Consider the following 18,155-nt stretch of genomic DNA (forward strand, 5'->3'; position numbering starts at 1 on the left):
TAATTTATTTACGGTAAAACATATTTAAAAATAAACATGCTTTAACATTTAAGTATGGTCAATATGTTGTCAAGTACAGTGGGCAGGGCTGAATCCATGATTGATGACTGATCAATGATGATGACTCGTTTTTCTGATTTAAGAAAATATACTAATCATCAAAACAGTGTCTGCAAGTACTGTACAGGCTGACTGTTTGGATGAGAAGTATATATTTGATTATTTTTAAGCTTTGTGGTTTCAGGGTTTAAAAAATGTCTAACTGAAAGTCTATGTTTACTGTATTTATTATTATTACTAGCGGACGCCCGCGACTTTGTCCGCGTGAAGTCGTTGTAAACTTTCAACTACCCCTATCCTACCCTACCCTAACCTACCTCTACCCTACCCCTACCCTACCCTATCCCAACCCTACCCCTACCCTACCCCTACCCTACCCTACCCCTGCCCTACACCTACCCTACACTACCCCTACCTTACCCCTACACTACCCCTACCTTACCCCTACCCTACCCTACCCTACCCCTACCCTACTCATTAAGGCTGCACTTCTTTATTTATTTCTCCCACCGCGGGTCGCGTCGAGCGCGGCAACCGTTACACAAAAATAATCCTTAAAGCATGAATTAGTATTCACGCGCGATGGCTAGCTAGCGTATTTCATGTAAAACTTTGGTGTTTCTTTACCGATTTTTATGATTCTTTTTTTATTGAATAGGTAATAATGTTAAATTTCTTATTAGGGATAAGTGATGAGTGTTATAAACATAAGAGTAGACCAAATATAATTAGAAAGCTCCGAACTGCTAAGCTATCGGGAGTTACACGTGTTATTGTAGGTCAACCATAAAAGATAGACATATATATGCTGTTGTGTTTTTATAGATAATTTTAAGGAAAACACTTCCGTCATACATGATTTCTATGTAGCTTTAACCATTAAGGCTGTACACGCGACGGAAGCTTAAAAAATTGAGTAACTTCTCCCGTTTTCTCAACATTTCTCTCCACTGCTCCGCTGCTATTGATCGTAGCGTAATGAAAAGTATACTATAACCTGCCCAGGAGTATGTAGAATAATTGTACCAAGTTTCGTTAAAATCCGTCCAGTAGTTTTTGTTTCTATAAAGAACATACAGACAGACAGACAGACAGACAGACAGACAAAAATTTTACTGATTGCATTTTTGGCATCAGTATCGATCACTAATCACCCCCTGATAGTTATTTTGGAAATATATTTCATGTACAGAATTGACCTCTCTACAGATTTATTATAAGTATAGATAATAAATAAACTTAAAAAATCTTTTTTTTATAAACTTCCAACCCCTATTTCACCCTCAGAGGTGTCATTTTCATAATTCTTAGAATACTAGTAGTCAAGATACTGTAATAAAAAGATACAGTTTGTGAGATTGTAGGGGTAAACACTGGACCTACTGAACCAATGTTGAAGATTATTTTTAACCGACTTCCAAAAAGGAGGAGGTTCTACGTTCGGCTGTATGTATGTTTTTTTTTTTTTTTTTTTTTTTTTTTTTATGTATGTCCAGCGATAATTCCGTCAATTATGGACCGATTTTGAAAATGGTTTTTTTGTTTTGAAGGGTTTACTTCCAGGGTGGTCCCATTTTTTTCATGTTAGGATCTGATGATGGCATCCTGGAGAAATTGAGGAAACTTTCGAAAGTTGTAGAGATGGCTAGTGCGTTTGTTAGTGTTGCCATAAGGTATTTTAAACCACTACAACTTTATGAAGGTTTGGAGTTGGTCTGATGATGGAGCCGAAACACAGACGATGGAACTCGTCAACGATTTACAGCAGTCATCTTTTGTTTGGGTTTGATTAATTTGTATTGATGAGTACTTTCCACCTATATGGGTTTTGGCTGTATTAAGGGTCTGGTGATGAAGACGAGGGACAGTGAAGAGAACTCCTCGACGGTTCACAGTAGCTACCTTGTGTTTGGACTTGATAAATTTGTGTTGATGAGAACTTTCCACCTTGATGGATTGTGACTGTATTAAGGATCTGATGATGAAGACGAGGGACAGTGAAGAGAACTCCTCGACGGCTCACAGTAGCTACCTTGTGTTTGGACTTGATAATTTTGTATTGATAAGAACTTTCTACTTAGATAGGTTGTGACTATACACACGCAGTAGGTATGCTAACACTAAAAATAAAAAAATAAAAATTTTAATAAAAAAAATTCAACCGACTTCCAAGTCAAAAAATAACTTTAACTAAAAAACAAAAAATAACATCCTACCTATGTGCTACCTTCTGATCAGTTTGAAGGCGGTGCCAAGCCAGTGTCGTGTTTTAATTAAAGCTGTTTCTGAAAGAACCACAGCAATTTTGTAGTTAAAACGTGTTTAATTAAAACATCACTGGCTTGGCACCACCTTCAAACTGATCAGAAGGTAGCACATAGGTAGGATGTTATTTTTTGTTTTTTAGTTAAAGTTATTTTTTGACTTGGAAGTCGGTTGAATTTTTTTTATTAAAATTTTTACCAATAAAAATCCACATTTGAGTATTATAGGCCATGTATTCCTTCCCACGGGAACAGGAATTATGTGGGTGAAACTGCAGGGGGTGAACATACACAGGTATTATAAATGTATTTTTTACAACTACACTTTTTTGAATAATTTATTTAATTATTGTAATGGTAAAAAAAAATATTAATAGTAAAATGTTAAACTGAAAGCTTTAGTTTTGGAAAAGACTACAAAAAACAAACTTAGTGAAGTAAGTATTCTTTTATTTTCAAATATCAAAGACCAAATCAAATATCATCAGCATTTCACAATCTATGCAAATATTTTGATAATACACACACATTTATGATTTGACCAGATAACAGGGTCATCAGTACAATGTCCTATCAGCTAAAAGCCTTTGCCATCTTTTCTTCAGCACACCAATATGTTATTCTATTGTATTGCAGGTGCTTTTTGTAATATTGGAGTCTGCAGTTATAGGGCATATTCCAAATATCCTGTAAAGCAAAATTGTTAATATTGAGCATATTATAAAATACACACATCAACATTTAGTCTCAATGTAAGTGTAGTTTGTGTACTAAGATAATATAGCAGACAGACAACCTTCGCTTTGACTCATTCCCTATTCCTATCCTATTCTAATCCCACCCATTGGCTTATCTACTATTATTTCCTATTCCTATTCGGTAGCTCAGAATCCTAGGATTCCTAGGGTGAGTATGCACCAATGGAAAATGTAAATGTACCTATGAGCGATGACAAAAGAGTTCGTTCGCCATAATCATAATTTTAAAAATGAAATTCGATTCCTTTTTGCTTAATAACCAGCAAACTTAACTAAACCACACACATAAGCCCTGGAATACAGATCCCAACACATTGGATACAACAACATGCAAGATGTCGCAGAAATCTAAAACATGGTATGGTATTAAATATCGTAGGTATTGAGTTTGCGTTAGACAATTAGGCCCCTGGTTCTGTGTTCATTTCATTTGTCGGTGATTTGTGATTTGTCGTCTGTGCTAGTGGGTGCTCCTGATGAGTAAATATGTTCCTTGAGTGGGTGTTTGTTACAAAATATTAAGGAAATCTTGAAACTTTCTCCTCTTTTGATTTGAAATCTCAAATAGTATAATATAATACGTAGTTGTGTTTTGTAAATCAGTGTTTAGTGCCTATGACATATTGTTGTTGGATATTGGGGCTGTACTCTAGTGTTCCGTACAGTTCGGCAAGTAGGCGTATTTCGCGAGGCACATGAGGCCGGAGGAGGAGCTGAGCGTGGAGGTGGAGGGCGCGGGCGGGCGCGCGCAGCGGCTCGGCGCGGAGGGCGGCGCGCTGGTGCTGAGCGAGGGCGGCGCGCGGCTGCGCTGCTGGCCGCTGCACGCCGTGCGCCTCAAGCCCGAGCCGGTGAGGCGCCGAGACGCTGCGGCTGTCGGTTCACACTTCTGACACTACAAGTGCAATATAAAGCCAGACTAACAAATCAACCAAATTCTAAATAAGTAAAATAAGTAGTGATATTGGCATACTGGTCTACCATCGACAACGCTCAAAACTTTTAAGGGCATAACTGGGTAGAAGAGGAAATCAAAGATAGCATTTACTTTATAATAAACTTACAGTATAATATTTGAAAAAGACATTTTGTTAAGAATAACAACTTACACAGCAACCATATAGAATAGACTTCAAAATTTAAATAGGTTCGAACATTGGAATACTTAGACACATTAAAAATAAAAGCTGTAATGAAACCTCCTGTAACAAAAACTCTCCATAATCCATTCCACTATAGTTTAATAAAGCTCACTGATGGTCTCAAAAGAATTGACCACTTGTAATGGCGTTGGACAGGTCACACGCTGACAAGCTGTCAACAATGTTGCTAAAAAGTGTAGCAGATAACACTTTGATAGCCAAGAGATGGTACCAGACAATGTGAAAGTCCAACAAGAAGGTGGGAAGACGACATCCGCCTAACCCTGGAGCCTCGCTGGACCAGAGTTGCACCCAACAGGGTGCAGTGGAAGCAGTTGGAAGAAGCCTATGTCAGGAGACACTGAACAGCGGGTTATACTATAAACAGATCAAACCCAAAACTTAAGTAACTAAATGCTATTTGAAATAAAATGCTATTTATTTAAGCTAGGGGAAAGGGATACATTGTTTTTGTGACAGTGAAATGTAGCCTCAGTCATTCATGACAACTGTTACAAATTTATTGAAGTTTATACACTGAATTTCCCAAATAATAAATGATTAAAAAGAATTACCTTAAGTAAAGTTCTATCATAATTATGTGAGTCTCTTCATTTGTAGCTATAATTTTACCTAACCTAGTTTAATTTTTCTTTAAAATAGAAGCAACAACACACATTTCGGAGATTATTATTTTTTGAATTGAATGTTAATAATCAAGGCTCTGCTCGGAGTCTATCTCTCTACCACGCGATGGACCCGGCACCCGCACGGCGAATCCATGGAAAGCTAAGATATTCAATAAATAAATAGCCTATATTTCAAAACAGCAGGCAAGCCCATCACAAGGTAGCTACTGTAAATCGTTCAGGAGTTCCATTTGTATTTATCGTCAGACCTCTAATGACAGTCACAACCCATATAAGTGGAAAGTTCTTGTCAGTTATCAGCCTCATTAAATGGTCTATCAGCCTAATCAGACCCTCCCATACATTTTTGCTAGCCATTTTGTAACTACAAAAAGTAGACACAAATTTTATACTTATTTACAAACCTCAATAAGTGTACAAGTTTTTAAAATTATAGTACACTTCAGCTCCATACATTTTTTTTCACATCACAATTTTTTTAAATCATATTTAAATTTTAAAATTTCATATTAATGAAAGAAAAATAATTATTGCATTCAAAGCGTCTTCTACAAAACAAATAAAACATTATTTATAAAAATAGTACAAGAGTACATTGGCAATTTATTTCGTAACATTTCACAAAAATCAGATTTTTTAAATCAATAACTACAGCAGCTACAGCATTGAAAAAACTGATTCAAAATTAAGAAATAAAAAAAAAAATATAACTTTGTCACCCTAGGGATTTTTGGAAAACTATTCAAATTAGTTTTAGATAATTAGATGGTGTATCTACCATTTGCGTTTTATCCATTTATTACGGGACACCCTGTATATGAAACAAATATATGCCTAATAACAAATAGAAACAAATTAGCCTGTGGCACTCTCTGGTAACATAGCATTCTACTGGTGAAAAAATTTTTGAAAATTGGATCAGTAGTTCCAAAGATTCCCTTACAAAGAATTGTTACAAACTTGCAAACTTTACCTCTTTATAATATTACTATAGATTTCACAATTCTTCTAAGAATGTAACCGATAAACTCTTGAATGGTTAAGAATGACCTTGAGCAGTCTCAGAGGTTTGTGATCCTGGGTGCACGTTTAAAGGGTACCCTTGATGACCCCAATCCCAAAATCCAAATAATCCATCAAGGATTACCTTATCTAACAAAACGTGTGAACGGAGCGGAGATTAATTATAATAATTAAATACAAAGAGTCGCTCAGGTTGGTGGAGTGATTCCGAAGACTCCAGGAAGACGATCGATAAGAACGAATTGAGCTCAAACACGCGAGTGGTTGCTTATATCGCCACTACAGTTCGTTTCATGTAGGATGGTGCAGGTGACAGTTCGTTTCACTCTTGAAAGTTTGCTGTGAGTCACTACAATAGTAGGTATTATGAATGTCATACAGGCGACTGTCACACACACTAGTAACTGTCATCCATGTGGTACAATACAATATTCAAGCATTGTGCTTTCACACACAAACATGACAATTTGACGTGTGTGTAGCAGGGCGGCGCCCTGCTGCTGGAGGCGGGCGGCGAGGTCCTGACCCTGGGCTGCGCGCCGGACGCGCGCGCCGCGCTGCTGGCGCTGGCGGCGCCGGGCGCGCCCAGCGACGCGGCGCTGGCGGCGCTGCTGGAGGACGCCGAGCCCGACGAGGCGGACGCCGAGCGCCGCGTGCGCCGCCTGGCCGAGCGCCTGGCGCGCCTCGACGCGCTCAACGTGGCCGGCATGCTGGCCGCGGCCACCGAGGGCGGCGGCGCGCGCCTCGCCGAGCGCCTGGACGGTGAGTGCCGCGCCCGCCCGGCCTCGCGCCGGCGGCGTCGCGTGACTTGCGCGCTGTTGCAGCGGGCGGCGCGGCCGGCGCGGCGCTGTCGGCGCGCCTGGCGCGGCTCGAGGCGCTGACGCGCGCGGCGCCCGCGGCGCTGCACGCGCGTTCGGGCGCGGCGCGCGCGGACGCGGCGGCGCGGGCGCTGCTGGCCGAGCTGGGCGAGCTGTACGCGTGGCTGGACCACCCGGCGCTGGCCGACCTGGACGCGCTGGGCGAGGTGTCGCTGGGCAGCGCGGAGGGGCGCGCGCGCGCGCTGGCGGCGGCTGAGGCGCTGAGCGGCGCGCTGGAGGCGGGCGAGCGCGCGGGCGAGGCGCGGTTGCGGCTGGGCGCGGTGCGCGAGCGGCTGCGGCGGCTGGCGCGCGCGCGCGACGCGCTGGCGGCGGCGCTGGCGCGGCACCTCAACAACGCGCTGGTGCACCTCGGCAACGAGGCCACGGCCGGCGCGGCGCGGCCGGGCGCGCACCACGCCGAGCTGGCGCCGTACGCGCCGTTCGCGCGCTGGCTGCGGCGCGGCGACGCGCGCGCGCACGCAGCGCTGCTACGCGTGTACTGCGCGGCGTGGGCGCGCGTGCACGAGCGCGCAGTGCGCGCGTGGGCGGAGCGCGCGCGCGCCGAGCTGGCTGCGGGCCCGCCCGAGCGCGCCGCCGAGCCGCTGGACGCCGTGCTGGCGGACGCGGAGGCGCTGCTGGACGCGGAGCAGGACTTCTGCGTGCGCTTCTTCGCGTTGGACGAGGAGCGCGGCGCGGCGCGGCGGCTGGCGGGCGAGCTGTTCCCCGCGCTGGAGGCGGAGCTGGCGGCGCTGGTGGCGGCGGCGGAGCGGCGCGACGCGTACGGCGCCATGCGCGCGCTGGCGGTGGCGGGGCGGCGCGCGCTGGGCGGCGACGAGGCGGAGGGCGAGCGCTGGGCGCGCGCGGCGCTGGCGGCGGTGGCGGTGGCGGCCAAGCGCGGCGCCGACCGCGCGGTGGCGGAGCGGCTGGCGGCCATGCCGGACGCGGTGCGGGCGGCGGCGCGCAGGCCCAAGTGCGGCGTGCTGAGCTTCATCCCGGAGCTGGAGGAGATGAGCGCCGTGTGCGAGGACATCTTCGCGCGCGGGCGCCGCGCCGACCTGGACCGCTGGTGTGTGACGGCGCGACTTAACACACTGATAAGCTATTCGCGTTCTTCTTCCTTCTGGAGGGAATATTCTAATGTAAATTCTAATGACAAAAAGGGGTCCGTATCTTAGAATGGGGCGTCCGGCTATTATGGCGGAAACGCCGGATCCAACCAGTAACTCCGATCAATTTGTCAAAGAAGCTGTACCGCTGTACCTCAACCACTCCAATTTGCAAACGAGGTAAGGGCTCAGGGTGATCAAATCGAGACTCTTCTTCTTCTTCTTCTTTATTCTGGGCCGTTTCCGCACTTAGCCATTTGATTGGCCGTTGTGCGTGGGTCCCTCCGGTGTAGGTTCCCGCTGGATTTATTCCATCCAGCCGAGCTCGCTCCAGAAGCTTAGCAGGCCGCCCAGGTCGCCGATAGCCTCATGGAGTGTCGCTGAGGAGCCAATGTAGGTTGCTCGTTGTTCCGTTACGCCTCTGCAACTGAGCATAACGTGTAGCGGTGTCTCGTCCTCCTCCATGCAGGCTCTGCACAGAGGACTGTCGGTCAAACCTAGAATTGAAAGGTGTTTGTTTAAAACTACTGTTCTCAACTTATCTCGTGGAAGGTTCATAAGTTTCTTTGTTAACCTTGGGTCGGGGCTTGGAAGTGCCTCCTTTGTATGTCTACATGTGGTTATACTGCCTCATAGTTCAGCGTGGGTTCTGATGGTTTGTTTGTGCAACCATGTTTTGTATTCACTGAATGGTATGGGTACTATTGGTTCGGGCCCTACTACCTTCAGTGTCGTGACACGACGCGCCAGTTCGTCAGCCGCTTCATTACCTAAAACTCCGCTGTGTCCCTTTATCCATCTTAGGATAACTATGTTATTTGTTGCAAGTTTTGTTGGGGCCTTGTGACAGTCCAGCAGTAGTTTTGACGTGGTCGAATGTTTTGCCAGTGCTTTTAGTACTGCCTGACTATCGCTAAGTATATTAATGTTAAAATTTGTTACCTGTCTGTTGGTCACGGCAACAGCCGCAGTTGTGATGCCGACGCATTCTGCCTGGAAGACTGAGTTGTGCTTACCAAGCGCTTGTGCAATCCGTATATTGAGGTCTTGGCAGTAGACTCCTGCTCCAGTACCTGTGTCTGTCTTTGACCCATCCGTGTACACATCTAGGGTGTCAGGGTTTGTGTAGCAGTTACTAGCTTCTTCTGTATTGATTTTGTATGTTTTGTCCATCACAAATTGTTTTTGTGTTTTATCACATATCCACTCCGTACATGGGTTTATTTGTATTCCCTCTTTTAAGATGTTGGTGTGGGCTGTGTTTGTGTGTTTCCACAGTCCGCATGTTTTTAGTCTGAGAGCTGTAAGTGTTGCTTCCTCTTTTATATGGAGATGTAATGGTGGAATTCCTAGTATTACCTCCATTGCAGCTGTCGGTGTTGTGCACATACTGCCCGTTATGGATAGCAGTGCTTGTCTTTGGAATTTTGGAAGTTCCTGTTGTGTTGTCGTTTGGATCACTTTTGGCCACCAGACTATAGATGCATATGTCACTGAGCTTCTTACGACTGTAAGGTATAGCCACTTCATTATGTGCGGTTTTAGTCCCCATGTTTTGCCTATCATGCGTTTGCACTGACATAGGATGATTGTAGATTTTTGAATTTTCGTTTCAATATGTTTTTTAGGAAGCCTTTGTTGTTCAGTTTGCTGATTAGTTCATTTTTTTTTTTTTTTTTTATTCTTTACAAGTTAGCCCTTGACTACAATCTCACCTGATGGTAAGTGATGATGCAGTCTAAGATGGAAGCGGGCTAACTTGTTAGGAGGAGGATGAAAATCCACACCCCTTTCGGTTTCTACACGGCATCGTACCGGAACGCTAAATCGCTTGGCGGTACGTCTTTGCCGGTAGGGTGGTAACTAGCCACGGCCAAAGCCTCCATTTACCACCAGGTTCCATAGGAGTGGGGATAGTACTTCTCCTTGAGGGCATCCTCTGGCAGCAATGGCTTGAATTTTACCATTTATGTTTATTTGTATCGCCCTGAGTGATAAAAGGGAATTTATCCATTTTCTTATTGTTAGAGGTACATTATGCTTTTCAAGGGACTTTTCTATACTGTTGAACGTGGTTTTGTCGAAAGCACCTTCTATGTCTATGAAGGCTCCTAGTGTTGATAATTTATTTTCCATGTTGTGTTCTATTTTGTTTACCACTGAGTGTAGAGCTGTTTCTGTGGATTTGCTGGTACTGTAAGCATGTTGGTTCGGGTGTAGGGGGGTATTACTCAGTACCCCATCCCGTAAGAATCTGTCTACTAACCTTTCCAGGGTTTTTAGCAAGAAGGATGTTAGGCTGATTGGTCTAAAAGCTTTCGGATCAGTGTAATCTGATTTACCTGGTTTTGGTAGGAGGATTACTTTCACATCTCTCCATAGTTTTGGTATATATCTGTAAGCTATGCAGGCTCTGTATATTTCTGCTAGCCATGGTGTTAGCCATTCCAAGCTCCAAATCCGTGCCTGGTGATTTGAAGGGATGGAACGTGTTTATTGCCCACTGTATTCTGAAATGTGTGACTATCTTGTTGGCGAGTTCCCTGTCTGATTCTACTGGGTTGTAGGTTTCATTTATGTTTGTCCAGTCTGCAGAGTCTAGGATTTTGCATCCTGGGAAGTGTGTTTCTAGAAGAGTCTCACTTACTTCTTTGTCGTTTTTTGTGTAACTACCATCAGCTTTCTTTAGGGAGCCTAGTATGAGGGCGTTGTCTTTTGCAAGGATTTTCCTTACTCTTTAAGTTTTCTCACTTGATTCTATGTTTGAGCAGAACCGGCGCCACATTTTTGTGTCCTTCTGTCTTATTGTTTTGTTGTAACTGTACTGGTGATCTTTGAAAGTATCCCAGTCTTCATCCTTCCTGGTGTTCTTAGCTTTGTTAAACAGTCGTCTAAGATTATGTCGCTTCCTTTCAACGTCAGGGCTCCTCCATGCATGCATTGGTTTCTTTTTTGTTGTGCAGGTCTTTATGGGACAGGCTTTTATGTAGCATGACGTGATGAGATTAGTTATGCTTGTTACGTTGTTGTCTATTTGATTTGTTGTCTCGATTGTAGTATTATGGAGTTTGCTCTCATTCCCATAGTTGCTATGGAGTAGTGTTTTATATAGTTTCCTATTTGTTTTCCTTGGATTTCTCCGTGGTGTGTCCTGTGCCGTGGTCAAGTTCAATTCGAAGTGGATGCGTTGATGATCACATAAGGTGAGATCATCAGATACATGCCAGTTTCTTATTTGATCCATTACACCGTTAGACGCCAGAGTTATGTCTACTATTGTTTGGGAACGGCTCGTGATAAACGTTGGTTTCGAGCCTTTATTTAAAACTACAAGATTTGTTGTTAATAGATATGTTACAAGTTGCTCACCTCTTTTGTTGTTTTCGTTGCATCCCCATAGGGTGTGATGTGCGTTGCTGTCTACTCCAATTATGAGGTCAGTGTTTTCGTCCTCACAGTATTTTATGAGGTCTGTCATCTCTTTCGGTGGTATATGTTCTTCTATGGGTAGATATAACGATGCCAAGACTAGTGGTCTTGTCCTAGCACCGGTTTGTTGTCCTATGCCACTTTGTATTCTTATTGTTGTTATGTCTCTGAAACAGAATTGTGTTAGCATTGTCGCTGTGATGCAGCGAGGTATGTAAATACAAGTTCTCGGTGGAGTTTGTTTACTGTCATAAAGAAACTTACCGTTGCAGTTGCCAAAACCACATATGCGGTTTCCTCTGACCCACGGCTCCTGGATCAGCACTATGGTTTCGGCCCCCTCCTCCAGTTGTTTGCGTAGAGTAGCTGTTGCAAGGATCTTATGCTGGAGGTTGGCCTGTACTATGTCTACATTACTGAAGATGGATATTGATGGAGTTTATGCATCCCGAGGGACACATTTCTCCAGTAATGTATACAGCGGAGCTGAGTCCGCCATGTCGTCGTCGTCTGAATCAGTTGCGTCTGTGCCTGATGCCCTTTCCCATTTCAACCCCTCTAGAGTGGGTGTGATGCTTGGTTCGGGACGCGTTCCTTCCCAATTCATCCCCCTTGTTGAGGGAGCGGTACTTGGTCCAGGGCACGTCGTATTACTGTCATGTCCGTCCTGTACAGAGTCCGGTAGTTTTTCACATACTGTCTGTGTGATTGTCTTCGCGGCTGCGTCTGTCTCAGTTTTGTCCTGTTTTGTGGAGGTAGCTTGACTGGGCGGTATATCACTAAGTTCTTCGCCAACAAAGAACTTGAGATATATCGTCCCAGTGGAATAGGCTACCCTCCTGTCGTTGTCCAATATGGTGTGAAGACTCAGATCGAGTCAGCCAAGGTGGGCCCCACCAAAGTGGATGATCGACAAGTGAGAACCCTTCGCAACCACGAGAAGCGCAGTCAGCGGGGTTTATTTCTCCCGGTACATGCCACCACAACAAGGTGGTTTCCGAATTCTGGATCTGTGAGACCCGATTCGCAACAAACGCCTCCAAATTGGTAGGAGAAGCACGCGACAGTGCGAACCACACCTCACCACTCGCACTCACGCGCACTCGCTCTGCGGCAGGTACCTGTCGCTGGGCACGGGCGCACTGCGCACGGTGCAGCAGGCCACGCACCCGCGCACGTGCGCGTGCTGCTCACGAGCACTGGCTCACCACTCGCACTGCGCAGGTACCTGTCGCTGGGCACGGGCGCGCTGCGCACGGTGCAGCAGGCCACGCACCCGCGCACGCCGCGCGCCGTGCTGCTGATGGAGAACTGCCACCGGCTGCACGCGTGCGTGAGCGCGCTGCGCGTGCCGGCGCTGGAGCCGCTGCGGCGCGAGGCGCGCGCGCGCTACGCCGAGGCGCTGCGCCAGTACGTGACGCAGCAGTTCGGGCGCCCGCTCGAGAAGCTGGCCACGTTCTTCGAGGGCGTGGGCGAGGCGGTGGCGGCCGGCGTGCGCGAGGACGAGGTCTGCTTCCGCGCCGCCTACAGCAAGCACGAGCTGCGGCGCGTGCTGGCGCTGTACCCGGCGCCCGAGGTGCGGCGCGCGCTGCACCGCCTGTACCGCACCGTGGACAAGCACCTGAGCGACGAGGGCGGCCTGCTGCAGGTGGTGTGGCGCGCCATGCAGGAGGAGTTCATCGCGCAGCACGTGGCGCTGCAGGCGCGCATCGCCGCCTGCTACCCCGGCGCCGGCCTGGCGCTGCCGCTGTCCACGCAGGACATCCTGGACGCCTTCTCTGACATCGCGCGCGAGCACTAGCGCGTCCGCCGCGCAGCGCATGCTGGACGCCTTCTCCGACACCGCGCGCGTCCACCGCGCAGCGCATGCTGGACGCCTTCTCCGACACCGCGCGCGAGCACTAGCGCGTCCACCGCGCAGCGCATGCTGGACGCCTTCTCCGACACCGCGCGCGAGCACTAGCGCGTCCGCCGCGCAGCGCATGCTGGACGCCTTCTCCGACACCGCGCGCGAGCACTAGCGCGTCCACCGCGCAGCGCATGCTGGACGCCTTCTCCGACACCGCGCACGTCAACCGCGCAGCGCATGCTGGACGCCTTCTCCGACACCGCGCGCAAGCCCTAGCGCGTCCACCGCGCAGCGCATGCTGGACGCCTTCTCCGACACCGCGCGCGTCCACCGCGCAGCGCATGCTGGACGCCTTCTCCGACACCGCGCGCGAGCCCTAGCGCGTCCACCGCGCAGCGCATGCTGGACGCCTTCTCCGACACCGCGCGCGAGCCCTAGCGCGTCCACCGCGCAGCGCATGCTGGACGCCTTCTCCGACACCGCGAGCAAGCCCTAGCGCGTCCACCGCGCAGCGCATGCTGGACGCCTTCTCCGACACCGCGCGCGTCCGCTGCGCAGCGCATGCTGGACGCCTTCTCCGACACCGCGCGCGAGACCTAGCGCGTCCACCGCGCAGCGCATGCTGGACGCCTTCTCCGACACCGCGCGCGAGCACTAGCGCGTCCAGCGCGCAGCGCATGCTGGACGCCTTCTCCGACATCGGATATTCTACGGAACCCTGCCCTGCGTGTAGCCCGACACACACTTGGCCGGTTTTGTTATGTTTATATTATAATGTTGTATCTTTTATTGAGAGTAAGTTAAATAAAAGTAGTTACTCCAAAACTTCGAGCGCTTCATCTCCTTTAGATAGAATGATTTGGACATATAACGCTATTTCTAAGGAAGTAAATATTGATATAACGGGAGACAAATTGCCTTGTTTTAAAAAGAAATCAGAAAATTATTTTTTGGCCCAGTGTATACGGTATTTTTATCTTTTTATCTATACTGTGTTTTTAAGTTCATTTTTAGTTTAATCTGTTCATGATGTATATTGATACCTATAAACGCAAATCTAAATCAGTACCGTTTACCTTAATTAGTCTAATTAACCTATATATTATTCTTGTAATGTTTCTATTTGAATACTTCATTGAGCATATTGAGGTAACCTATGAGTGGGTCTATGACACAACAACTTGACCAATCTATGTTTTTTAAAACTCAATTAAATCAAATTTTTTAAAACTCAATCAAATTTTAAAAAGCATTAAATTGAGAACCTCCTCCTTTTTTGAACTTGGTTAAGTTGGTTGAAGCTGTTTAGTAACAAAAACTGTTGTAGGTACCTATAATGATTGTGTAGGAGTCCTCTTAAATATACTTATTTCATTCTTTTTTCTAGTATTCTTTGTTATAGCGGCAACAAAATCTGTGAAACAACTGTCATCATGGTTCATGAAATAGTGCCTGGTGACACACAGACGGATGGACAGCAGTCTTTGTAATAAAAAGGGCCTCATTTACCCTCTCGATCATCATTCATTTTCATCATCAGCCGATGTATGTCCACTGCTGGACATAGGCCTCTTGCATGTACTTCCAAATACAAAGGTCTGGAGCAATCAGCATCCAATGACTCCTTGTAACCTGCATAATGTTCTGGGCCCACCTCGTAAGTGGGAGGTCGACCAATACTGCCCTTTGGATACGGAAGTGTGCTCTGCTCAATAGAATCTTCCAAACCACAGAACTACTGGTACAGTCTCTACAGATTAACTTGATGACTGTAAAGTGATCATTAACTAGCAAGGTAGATAATTATCATGCATCACCATCATCGTTAACAACCCTCATTTGGGGCACTGTTGAGCACGAGTCTCCTCTCAGAATGAGAGGGGTTAGGTTCGGCCTTAGTCCACCATGTTGACCAAATGCAAATTGGCAGACTTCACACATAGAGAATTGAGAAAATTCTCAAGTATGGAGGTTTCCTCACAATGTTTTTCCTTCACCATTTGAGATAATCATACACAAACAAATATTTTGTTTATTAAGTTATTTAATTAAACTAATCATTACAATCACATACATATTTAACAGTGGCTTAATCAATGGACTTGGGAGGAGCAAAGTTGAAGTACAGCAGTCCGGAGCCTTTGGCCTGAAATGAAACCATATACAAATGAGTCAAGCAATAAAAGTTCATCAAATAAATTTTGTATAGATCCCTGGTACCATAAGTTTCCAGAAGAGTAAAAGAATCATCCATAGGGTTGGGTGAAGGCATCTATGACAAGATGAACGGTGGCTATGGATTTGGAGATGCAGAAGTACTAACAGTTGATGAATTTCTTAATGATAAAGATACTTTTTTTTAGGAAATAACAGAAAATGTAATGATTTTAACCACCTATTTTCAATTATAATAATGCATAATTTTTTAAAAGAAATACTGTTGAGTTTCTTGCAGGCTCTTCTCAGCAGATCCTGCATTCCAAAGCGGTGGTTAAGTCTACAAATATTCGAGTAGAAAACTAAACTAAAACTTGTAAACGAAGTTTACTTGAAATCAGTGTATTTTTATTATGAGGATAGTAATGCATTTAATAATGAAGGCTTTTGTTATATTTATCTTTTATTTGTAGTGTCATCATCTTCAGCCTACTTTGAATATTTTTGCAGCCACCTCTCATTATGACAGATGGGATTAGCTCAGCACTAGCACTCTTACAACAAGGGCAGGCGGCCATAACCACTGACTTCTCTTCAATCTGACATACTAAGAAAGATTTTGCAAATTTAAGAAGAAAGGAAAAACACAATATTTTTATTTTCATAACTCAACATGGGACATGATACAAGGAACTTGTGATTTTGTGATTTATGGCAGAGTAGCTGTACGCGCTGGCAAGTTATGGAGGGGGCGCACTAAAAAGTACCAAAAGGGTAAGAATGTGTCTGCAATGGTAGGCTATAGGATAATAAAGGATGAGGCTGAAATATTTGTACTCTGTCAAATATTAATCGAGATTGAAAGTAAATAAACCACCAAACAATTAGAGAGACAAATGTCCACACTTTTGTGTGTCCACTGTTTATAAAGACTATATAAGGGGAGTCACTGACATTTAAGATACAGGCTTACCCAGTTAAAGGACCAAGATGCCATTGTAAAATCTACAGAATATTTTTAAACAATTCATTCTAGATCTTACATTGATTGAATACAGTTCAATAAGGTAAGAGGTGTAACTCACAATGGAAATGGATCCCGCCAGGAATGCAATGCCGGCCAGCAGCACGGCGTTGTAGCGGCGCTGGTTGGCGTCGTAGCGCGCCTGCCACGAGCCGTGCGGCACGGGCAGCTCGTCCATGCTGGGAGGCTTGAAGCCCTCGCCCGCGTGGTAGCGGCGCACTACACATGTCACATCACATCACTGTCAACTCTACTGTCACAACATACGAGTATATCTCTCCACCACACCCAACAATATCATTCAAATATTTGTTTTAATAATTAAATCAATGTTTCTTTGCCTAGCAAAAATAACACTTGACAGGATTAGCTGAAACTTGCTATGCAGATCACTATCAAACTTGCTATGCAGATCACTATCACAGCATACAAGTTTGTAAGCTAGAGCACTGGTACCTAGTACTAGTGTTCCAATTGTAAGATTAGATATCTTTATCTACAACTATAGCTGTTGGATATATTGACAACTACATAATTATGCTGAATGGAGATTAATTAACATTATTACCCTTAATTAACATGTACTTTCTGACTACTACTACCAGTGTCTTCTAACTACAGTACCGTCAAACGTATTTATTACAGTACAATAGTCCAATCTCACGTTATTTTTAGGTTATTTTGAACTGTTATGTAACAGCATCATTACCATTTCATGGACAGACAAACAACTTCAAGTGCGGCTTTAAACCACAAGGTTTTTAAGGGGGTTTGTACATTCGGAAATACGGTGAAATGTATGTAGAAGAAAAGAAATAAGGATAGAAACGCCTAAGAATTTACACAAGACTTTATGTTTATTAGTTTGCCTTACCTGTGGTCTGCATCAAGCGAGATATTACAGATCGCGAAGCGAGCATTTTCAAAATATAATTTCTATTTAAATTCAGAAAACGAATACTACACTTGTAATTTTAAAATAATCGATCGAAAAGATTTTGATATCAGTGAGCTCAGCTAACAAATGACAGTTTATGTGTAATCTTTCTTGTAGTTGTCACCGTCAGTCGTCACGTCAAAAGAAATGACAGTTGAACGTTTCGCTCCGTTTCGTCCAAGATTTTACAAAAATTTAGAAATCAAACTAAATTATAATTGCCAAGAAAATTTTAACTTAAGTTTTACTTGATTTTTACTTTAATTTTATTCTCATAAGACTCATTATTCTGAGCCTTTCTTGGTTGGTATATTTTTTTCTAAGATAGGTATACATAGTATTAATATTAAATTAATAGCCATGATAGTCCAGTAGACATGACCTCGGCTTCCGATTCCAGATGGTGTAGGTTCGAAACCGTTTCGGGGCATGCACCTCCAACTTTTGAGTTACTTCGTGGTGATAAGTTGATAGCGATGTATGTGTGCATTGTAGTGAGTTTTCTCTCTTCTTTTAGGAAACGGTATAGCTAATAGCTATGAAGCTTACACCCACCAAGCTGCGTTTTGTATATATTTTATATTATTTTCTCCCAAACAATCATTTTCATTTTTCAGCCCACAATAAAGGCAGGCCTCCCTCCGTGTTTACGGAAAGTTGGATATGTACGAGTAGAATGTTTCCATTTTGGCTGCACGCTTAACCCGGGAAAAATATTGTTTTTTTTGAATCTTGTCAATTCGAGTCTCCTCTCAGAATGACTCGAACTTATCAGTGAGCCAATGGGTTGAAAGGACATTTAATGTAACAAATATATATCTCAGACAAACTATTTATGGACCTGTCCAATGAAATGCTGAAACAGCAACATTTCCATCTAGTAATCGAATTTTCTGTGTATA

General features: G+C 45.0%; 2 protein-coding genes and 1 long non-coding RNA gene across 5 annotated transcripts; 1 reads left to right on the plus strand and 2 right to left on the minus strand.

Moving 5' to 3' along the window:
- Nucleotides 1–2,757: 2,757 nt before the first annotated feature.
- Nucleotides 2,758–3,462, minus strand: LOC128198667 (uncharacterized). Its single transcript, XR_008251389.1, has 2 exons — nucleotides 3,264–3,462; nucleotides 2,758–3,011 (listed from the first exon to the last, which is right to left on the minus strand). It is a non-coding gene; the product is annotated as an uncharacterized LOC128198667 (long non-coding RNA).
- A 69-nt stretch (nucleotides 3,463–3,531) lies between these two features.
- LOC128198668 (exocyst complex component 1) lies at nucleotides 3,532–14,514 on the plus strand. 3 transcript variants are annotated; one of them, XM_052885043.1, is made up of 4 exons: nucleotides 3,532–3,930; nucleotides 6,377–6,656; nucleotides 6,719–7,817; nucleotides 12,511–14,514. In XM_052885043.1, exons 1-4 carry the CDS (start codon nucleotides 3,778–3,780, stop codon nucleotides 13,085–13,087), a joined length of 2,109 nt encoding a protein of 702 aa, XP_052741003.1. In that variant the 5' UTR covers nucleotides 3,532–3,777; the 3' UTR covers nucleotides 13,088–14,514. The 3 variants fall into 3 exon arrangements, with proteins under 3 accessions (XP_052741003.1, XP_052741004.1, XP_052741005.1); XM_052885044.1 differs by having other exon boundaries at nucleotides 6,380–6,656; XM_052885045.1 differs by having other exon boundaries at nucleotides 12,404–12,737.
- Nucleotides 14,515–15,159: 645 nt separating this feature from the next.
- On the minus strand, nucleotides 15,160–17,363 carry LOC112044164 (uncharacterized). The gene is made up of 3 exons (XM_024079916.2): nucleotides 17,191–17,363; nucleotides 16,378–16,535; nucleotides 15,160–15,281 (listed from the first exon to the last, which is right to left on the minus strand). Exons 1-3 carry the CDS (start codon nucleotides 17,234–17,236, stop codon nucleotides 15,225–15,227), a joined length of 261 nt encoding a protein of 86 aa, XP_023935684.1. The 5' UTR covers nucleotides 17,237–17,363; the 3' UTR covers nucleotides 15,160–15,224.
- Nucleotides 17,364–18,155: the final 792 nt, after the last annotated feature.

This window comes from Bicyclus anynana, chromosome 13 (genome assembly GCF_947172395.1).
Source record: "Bicyclus anynana chromosome 13, ilBicAnyn1.1, whole genome shotgun sequence".
In the NCBI taxonomy this organism is placed as follows: domain Eukaryota; kingdom Metazoa; phylum Arthropoda; class Insecta; order Lepidoptera; family Nymphalidae; genus Bicyclus; species Bicyclus anynana.

Excerpts from the sequence above, each read along its gene's own strand:
- LOC128198668 (XM_052885043.1), top strand. The coding sequence starts at position 3,778 with ATGAGGCCGGAGGAGGAGCTGAGCGTGGAGGTGGAGGGCGCGGGCGGG. Across the intron at positions 6,657-6,718 it reads CCTCGCCGAGCGCCTGGACG|CGGGCGGCGCGGCCGGCGCG; the intron begins GTGAGTGCCGCG and ends GCGCTGTTGCAG. Across the intron at positions 7,818-12,510 it reads CGCGCCGACCTGGACCGCTG|GTACCTGTCGCTGGGCACGG; the intron begins GTGTGTGACGGC and ends CGCACTGCGCAG.
- LOC112044164 (XM_024079916.2), bottom strand. The coding sequence starts at position 17,236 with ATGCTCGCTTCGCGATCTGTAATATCTCGCTTGATGCAGACCACAG. Across the intron at positions 16,536-17,190 it reads TCGCTTGATGCAGACCACAG|TGCGCCGCTACCACGCGGGC; the intron begins GTAAGGCAAACT and ends TGACATGTGTAG. Across the intron at positions 15,282-16,377 it reads TGGCGGGATCCATTTCCATT|GCCAAAGGCTCCGGACTGCT; the intron begins GTGAGTTACACC and ends GTTTCATTTCAG.